This window comes from Chrysochloris asiatica, unplaced genomic scaffold (assembly GCF_000296735.1).
Source record: "Chrysochloris asiatica unplaced genomic scaffold, ChrAsi1.0 scaffold00081, whole genome shotgun sequence".
NCBI lineage: Eukaryota > Metazoa > Chordata > Mammalia > Afrosoricida > Chrysochloridae > Chrysochloris > Chrysochloris asiatica.
In genome coordinates this window covers 13,290,474-13,298,464 of record NW_006408599.1, presented here as the reverse complement: position 1 = coordinate 13,298,464, position 7,991 = coordinate 13,290,474, and the positions used below count along the sequence as shown (strand labels likewise).

At 39.8% G+C, this 7,991-nt stretch overlaps 1 protein-coding gene across 1 annotated transcript in view; it reads right to left on the bottom strand.

Moving 5' to 3' along the window:
• CDC26 (cell division cycle 26) overlaps nucleotides 1–4,966 on the bottom strand; it is a 10,865-nt gene extending 5,899 nt beyond the window's left edge. Inside the window, exon 1 of the mRNA XM_006865705.1 lies at nucleotides 4,886–4,966. Within this exon, the coding sequence (XP_006865767.1) occupies nucleotides 4,886–4,966 (81 nt within the window). The remainder of the gene's footprint in view (nucleotides 1–4,885) is intronic.
• Between the last annotated feature and the right edge of the window lie 3,025 nt (nucleotides 4,967–7,991).

The following is a 7,991-nucleotide window of genomic DNA, read 5'->3' as shown; positions in this document are numbered from 1 at the left end:
TCATACTTTGGACACATTGTCCAGAGAGAACAGTCGCTGGAGAAGGATGTCATGCTGGGTAAGGTGGGGGGTCAGAGAAAAAGAGGGAAGACCCCCCCAACGAGATGGATCAGCCAGGTGACATCACTGATAGCGTCAAGTGTGGCGGTGGTAGTGAAGTTGGCCCAGGATCGGACATTGTTTCGTTCTGCTGTGCATGGGGTCGTTATGAGTCGGTTCCGACAACAACAACAACAAACACTACCAGAGCTGGTCTGGTAAAAAGAGATGGGGATAAGATCTGTATGATTCAATAGTGAGTAACTGCTATCATGACTGATTGCAACTGTCACAATTGTAAAGGTAGAAGTTTTAACAAAAACAGGGAAGTAGTTATTCTTATAGTCCAGAAACAGAGGACCCTAGCACCATCAAGGGAGAAGAGCAAAAGCGGAATATGGGACCCTATCCAGAGAAGCAGCAACACCAGAGATGGAGGCAGAGATGGGGACATGGAGAGAGGGAGCAGCTGAGGACGCTAGATTCATGGAAAGAGAGGGACAGAGCTGGCAGCCAGGAGGCAGATGTGCAGAATGTGCCCTTTGGTGTTATCAATTATTATCTATGTCTGAGTGTTTTTTTTAATAAAAGAGCTAAAATAAATAGAGAGAAATACTGTTAGCTGATGGAACATGGAGGGAATTATAATCTTTGTAATGAAACAAAATATCTGATTTGTTGAATGTAAAACTGATCATCTGCCCTGTAAACTTTCACTCAATTCACAATAAAAACTTAAAAGAAAAAAAGTGGACTTCTAGTAAGATGGCAGACTAGACAGACACAGTACATGAGCATGCTACAACAAAAATGGTGGTGGTGGTTATACAAGTGACCAAATAAAAGAAACACAAATGAAAATCCTGGAACCTTGGACTTCAGAAGAAAGATTAGAGAAGTGAATTGAGTGCTTGTTGGGAGAAGAAGCTGAGCAAGGATGACAAGAGAAGGAGACTGACTGGTGAATGGCTGACCAGTCATGAGAAGGTGGCCTGGCAGGGCAGAGGCACACAGGAAAGGTGCAATTCCTTCTTTTTTTCCACATTCTCCTGGTGACCAGAGGTGTGGCCAGCTCCCTCCCTTACCTACTTCCATTACAGCCCATGATCTATGGGAGTTTGGAGTCATGTGGTTAGGAGCTTCGCCATTGTGAGTAGGGGGCTGGCTGCTCCGATTTGGTGCCTGGAATCCAGTGGGCTCAGCCTATGTCCTACTGAACCCACAAAGCACCACACCAGCATTTAACCAGTCATCCTGCCCCCAGATGCTGTGTGATCCTAACAGACACGGAAACTAACTCCATCAAGGACCTCCACAAATTACTTCCGGATTCAGTGTTGTGAACAACAGAGATAACACCTAGGCCAATAGGAACTGCATATAGGGCCAGGAACTCCACTGTCACATCCCTTCCACCTCATGAGCTCCTTGGTTTTCAGGAGCCCCCAGAATTTTCTCCTCTCTGGGTCCAACAGCTGCACTGTTTTTTTTTTTCCTTTGGGGGTTTGGTTTTGTTCCCTCCTGTTGTTTCATTGTTTTTATCTATTCTTTCTCCTTAATTTCTCTTTCCACTGCCTTGAATCTTACCTTTTCTATCTCTACTTTTGTTTTTCCTTTTCTTCTGTTTCTCATTTCCCCTTTTCTTTTTTTTTACTCTTTTGATTTTTCTTAATTACTCTCTATTCATTTTCTCTTTTCATCTCCCCTTATTCCTGGTTTTTCTGTCTTTTATTTATTTCTTACTTACATTTCCTCTCATTTGTATCTTTTATAGCTGGGTTTTCCTTTTCCTCTTTTCAGTTACTCTTAAGTGTTTTTGTCTATTTCTTCCTTTTATTTTTTCTCTTTTTTATATAGCTCCATTTTCCTGTCCCTCATTTGTCTTTATAGATATTATATTTTTTTTTTCTGTTTGCTGCCCGTTTTTATTTCCTTTTACTCTTTGTTATTTTATCTTTTCATTGTTGGTTCTATGCTTGTTAATTTTGTTTTGGTTTTGTGTGTGTGTGTGCAAGGGGAATTCTCTCATTCCCACCTGACAGGAGACAGCAACTGAATTCATACAACCCAGCAACAACTGGACCCTCTGATGAGCTACTGATAAACAGCTCCATTCATTGGGCAAGATCCAAAGCCAGCTCCTATACCACCTGATCAACAACCAGCCACACCCACCCTAAACTGATACTCACAATCGGTGAATGACAACAGTGTACACACCTCCATTCTCTAACTACACTCAAAGGGGACACTTGGTGAGAGGATAAGAACACATCAACATACATCATCAATTAAATACAAATACGACAGCCCTACAATGTCCCGGAGGCAAAAGACAATTTTAGCTCACATGAAGAAACGAGAGAATGACTCAAACAGATGACCAAGATACAGAGCCAATAAATTTCTGAGTTTCTGAGGGAGAAAAGGTAATGGAACTAACTAAAAAAGAATTCTAAACAATGTTATTTATATACCTTGAAAGAATTGACAGAAAGATCAAGGAAAGCAAAGACAACACCACTACTCTTTTCTAATGCAAATGAATGATTTGGATTCAGGAATACATTAATCCTAGAGTCTATGCTTGGAATGCTTGGATAGCATTTATGATGCTTTCTGTGATTTTTCTAAACAAAGAAAATTCTTTTATTGGAAATAATAATGTAAAATGAGTCAATCTCCTTACTTTGAAAATGTATTTGAATCTACTGATAAACAGAAATAAACTGCTAACATCAAAAAAAGAATAAGAAAATCCTAAGAACTATGATATAAAAGAATAAGGTGAAGGCTAATAGGATGGAAGGAGTATGGCCAACACACTAACTTGGACACAATCAAAAAGAGGTCTCTCAATCTGAGACATTTAAACCAAGACATAAGGAAACAGAGCTCTGCAGGCCGAGAAAATATGGGCCAACACCATGAAGTGACCAATAGTTGGCATGTTAAAGAAAATGAATGAAAACCAGTGTGATCAGGGTACATAGGACAAGGCAATAAGTAACATGAAATGAAAATGGAAAGGGTCAGCGCATACCAAGTCTTACAGGGCACTGTAAGGGATTCCGATTTTATTCTAAGTACAGGAAACTACTTATAAGTTTAAACAGGGAAAATACCATGGCCTGAGGTATTTTAAAGATTACCACAGCTACCTGATGGATTAAAGAGACAGACATGGAAGAAAGACCATTTAGGAGACTGAAATTATACAAGAAGAGGTGATGGTTACTTTAGTTAGGGTTGTAATAGTTGAGGTAAAAAGATACAGGTAGATTCTAGATTATATTCTGGAGACAGAATCAAAGGCTTTATAGACAGAATAAATATACAGGTGAGGGAAGAGGAGACTCAAGAATGACTCCCAATCTCTTGACCATAGTCTCAGGGGACACCATTGTCAACTGGCATAACTTAGTCCACAAAGGCAATGCTCTACATCCTACTCTGGTAAGTAGCAACTATGATCTTAAAACTCATGAGCAGCTAAGGTAGAATTATTGGTTTCTCTTTATTCAGAAGAAAGAAGAGTACTGCAAATCGAAGACACTTAGAAACAATTAGTCCACTGGATTAATGGACCACATGAACCTCAGTCTCCATGACCCCCAAACTAGAAGAACTAGATGGTACCTGGCTACTACCACCAACTGCTTTGAAAGGGGATCACATTCGAAGGTCCTGGATAGAACGGGAGGAAATGTGGAATCAAAATCATAGAAAATACCAGGCTCACTGGTCAGATATAGATCGTAGACTCCGAGACTATAGCCTTTGTTCATAAGGACAAAGTTCAGAAGGGTTGGGAAAGGAGGAATGGAACCAAGAAACACAGGAAGAAAGTAAGATAAGTGATATTACACTGAGGGTATTTCAATCATTAGATGAAATTGATTGTTGAATGTAAAACTGATGATCTGTTTTGTAAACCTTCACTCAATTCACGATAAAAATTAAAAAAAAAAAAAACTTATTCCCAGGTTTCTCCCTGAGCAACTGGATAAATGGTGATACCATATACTGAAATGGGAAACTCTAAGGGAAAAACTGATTGAAGGTTGTATTGTACTTGGCTGAAAAATGGCCCCCAAAGATCTCCGGTCCTAATCCTTGGAAACTTGCATGAGAAATGAGTCTTGGCAGATATGATAAAGTCAAGGATCTGGAGATGGAGAGATTATCCTCAATTATCTGGATGGCCCTAAATGCAATCACATGTATCCTTATAAGAGGCAGAGGGAGGCAGCACAGACAGAAGAGGAGACAGTGTGAGCACAGCAGGACAGACTGGAGTGATGGGGCCACAAATCAAGGATGCCAGCAGCCACTAGAAGCTGGATAAGCCAGTGAGCATATTCTATCCTAGAGTTTCCATGCAGGAGCATGGCCCTTCTTACCCCTTAATTCTGGTCCAGTAAAATTTATTTCAGTTTTCTAACTTCCAGAACTTTGAAAGAATAAAATACTGTTGTTTTTAAGTTATCAAGTTTATGGTAATTCATATGGCAGCCAGAGGCAAACTAACATCTTGAGTTTGAGATACCTGTAAAGCATCCAAAAACAAATTTCAAATAGATTGTTAGTATAAGAATCTCCAGTTCAGAAGTAAGAGTTATTGTTTTAAATATCCCGAAGGGGAGTACTGTGGATCTGTAGAAAAAACACTGCACTGCTAACCAAAAAGTCTGTGGTTCAAGCCCACCAGCTGCTCTGTGGAAGAAAGATGAGACTTTCTGTTCACACAAATATTTGAAACCTCAGAAACTCTATACAGGGTCACTCTGAGTTGGAACCGACTCAATGGTACTGAACAAGAAGGGTTTAAAGCTAATACTCTTACCTCCAGGTCCTTTCGAATATTCTCAAACTCTTCAATGTCATCAAGTTTCAGCTCCAGTCGGGTTGGTTTTCGTCGCAGCATACTGAAATCAACACTAAGGGCCAAAACAGTGAACTATTAGTTGTTTAAAATAACAGAAAAGAAAAAAACTGGAGGGGATGAATCTTGGCTACAAGCATATGATTAATTTGGATGCATGCATGCTAAAGTGAATGGTAAGACTAAAAACTCTTATTAGATTCACACACAGACTTCTAAGTCTCTGGGTGTATGATTCCAAAACCAAACTCACTATGATGGAGTTGATTCGGACTCATACTGACCCTGTTTAGGGTTTCCAAGACTGTAAATCTTTATGGGAGATTTCTCTCACGGAGCAGCTGGTGGATTTGAACTGCCGACCTTGTGGCTAGCAACTCAATGCCTAACACACAGTGATGATTACATCTTTATTACATAATACAGAGCCACAACTCTGTAATTGCAAGAAATTCTTTCTTCAAGAATTAAGAATAGCGAGCTGCCTATAAAAGAGAATGACAGGTAACAATTTAAATTCATGCTCCAGTCACAGTCAAAAAAATATTCTAGATAAGAAAATAAAATTAAAATATCACATCTTAGTTCATTGTAGTTAGTGGTAGAGCAGACAGACCATTAATTTTAATCCACTGGACATGAGAATTGTCAGAGATTTCCAATCACTCCCAAATGCTAAATTTTGCTAAATCTCATGAAAACTCCCTGGAACTCACCAGTTCCCAGGGTTATCCTCAGGGTCTATAAAGATGTCATTTGTTTAACAAACACTTCTTATGCTCCAGCTTGAGTTAAAAGACACAGTCTGTGGGGAAAACAGGTAAGAAAACGGAACATTATGATATACAGACTAAAAGGAACTCTGATGAGGGTTATGTAATGTTATCATTGAGATACCTAATCCAGTCTGGGTTGAATATGGGGTGGACACATTCAAGGCCAGGAAGGTTTCCTAGAGGAGGTGGTGTCTTAGTTCAGCTCTGAAGGACAGAGAGAAAACGGTGATTAAAAGCATGGATTCCAAGCAGAGAGACCAGTGCACAGGGGCTCAAGAGACCACTCCACAATCTACAAATCCAATGTAATATTTGTGCTAACAAAAACCATATTTTGAGAAGAGAACAAAACTGTAAGTGTGTTTTACATCTGTTGATGCCACCATCTTTACTGTCTCCACAGCATCCAAGAGTGTGTCTGTATCATCAAGTAGTCAGTAAAGTTTGTTGAATAAAATGAGAGATCCAAATAGAGAAAGAGAGGTGAACTTTTCTTGAGCACTGTACTAAGATTTTCTACTCCCATTCTTTATATTCTTAATCTTCACACAAACCCTGTGAAACTGGAAAAGAATCCCCATTTTCACATTAAAAAAAAAATCACTCACTTTAATTTATAATGTGGGCCTCCTATAATAATCACACATCTGTCACAGGGTAAGAATTAAATGAGAATGATGTAAGTGAATGCCCTTGAAGAGTGTTTGTAGATACAAATTTTATTTGTAGTTAGGAACTGTGATGTATACAAACCTTGAAGATGTGTTTCCTCTTCCCATGAAGCTGGGGCCTGATTGTTATTACCAACACAAAATGCTGGCATAATGCATCTCAAACTGTTCTGTACTAAATCAAATAAACTCTACTACCAGATTCAGATGCAAACAAGTAACAGAAGCTAAAGTCCCAAAGAAAGCATGAAGGGGGAAGGAGGACAATTATTTAAGAGAAAGAAGTGTTATGTTTTCTTCTCTGCAAATTGTGAAAAGCTCAACACTAGGAAGTTGTACAGATTAACACTAAAGAGCAGGTTATCCCACTCTGCCACTGACAGTGAATAAATAGCTTCAACTCAGTAGTCCTTAGTTTTCTCATCTGTCCATGTGTAGCGCTGCAGCAAAGGACTGCTAACCACCAGATTGGCAGTTCAAACACACAAGCCGCTCCATGGAAACCCTACAGAGGATCGTTATGAGTCGGTAGAGACTTGACAGTACCAAGAGATGACAATGACTAAATCTGTACTCTGGGGATCGGACTGAATGATTTAATACCAATTAACTTCCTGGCACATAACTTGGCATTTAGTAAACGCCTAGACTAGAGGCCTATGGGAAAGGCGCCTCAAAAGAAAGGGCTGGTGATCTACTACTGAAAAATTAGTTACTAAAAACCTTACAGAGCACAATTCTACTCACACACACACAGCATGGCCGTGAGTCCAAATCGTCTTCACAATACCTGTATTTTTTATTTCATTATTATTGTCCAGTTCCAGAAACACCAATATTTTCAGCCTCCCCCAATGTAAAGAAAACAAAAATCCTCACCACTGGACCAATAAACAACATTCTTATCAACAGAGAAAAGTTTGAAATTATTAAGGACTTCATTCTTCTTGGATCAACTATCAACAGTCACTGAAGCAGCAGTCAAGAGATCAAATGACGTATAGTACTGGGCAAATCTGCTGCACAAGACCTTTTTAAAGTGTTGAAGAGCAAAGATGTCAGCTTGAAGACTAAGGTGCGCCTGACCCAAGCCATGGTATTTTCAATAACCTCATATGCATGCGAAAGCTGGATAGTGAATAAGGAAGACCATAGAAGAATTGATGCTTTTGAGTTATGGTGTTGGAGGAGAATATTGAAAGTGCCATGGGCTGCCAAAAGAACAGATCTATGTTGGAAGAAGTGCAGCCAAAGTGCTCCTTGGAGGCCAGGATGGCCAAACTTCATTTCTCATACTTTGGACACATAATGTCAGCAGAGTCCAGTCGATGGAGAAGGATACCATGTTTGGTAAGGTGGAGGGTCAGAGAAAAAGAGGAAGACCCCCAACAAGATGGACTGGCCAAGTGGCAGCATCGATAGACTCAAGCGTGGCAACAATTGTGAGGTTAGCCCAGGATCAGGCAGAGTTTTGTTCTGTTGTGCATAGGGTCGCTATGAGTCGATAACGACTCAATGGCACTTAACAACAACATCCACCATATAGGTGCATAAACCTTTTGTAGCATCTCTGATGCCCCGCACACAGCAGAACATAGGACTATTCATAAAACTGCTTGT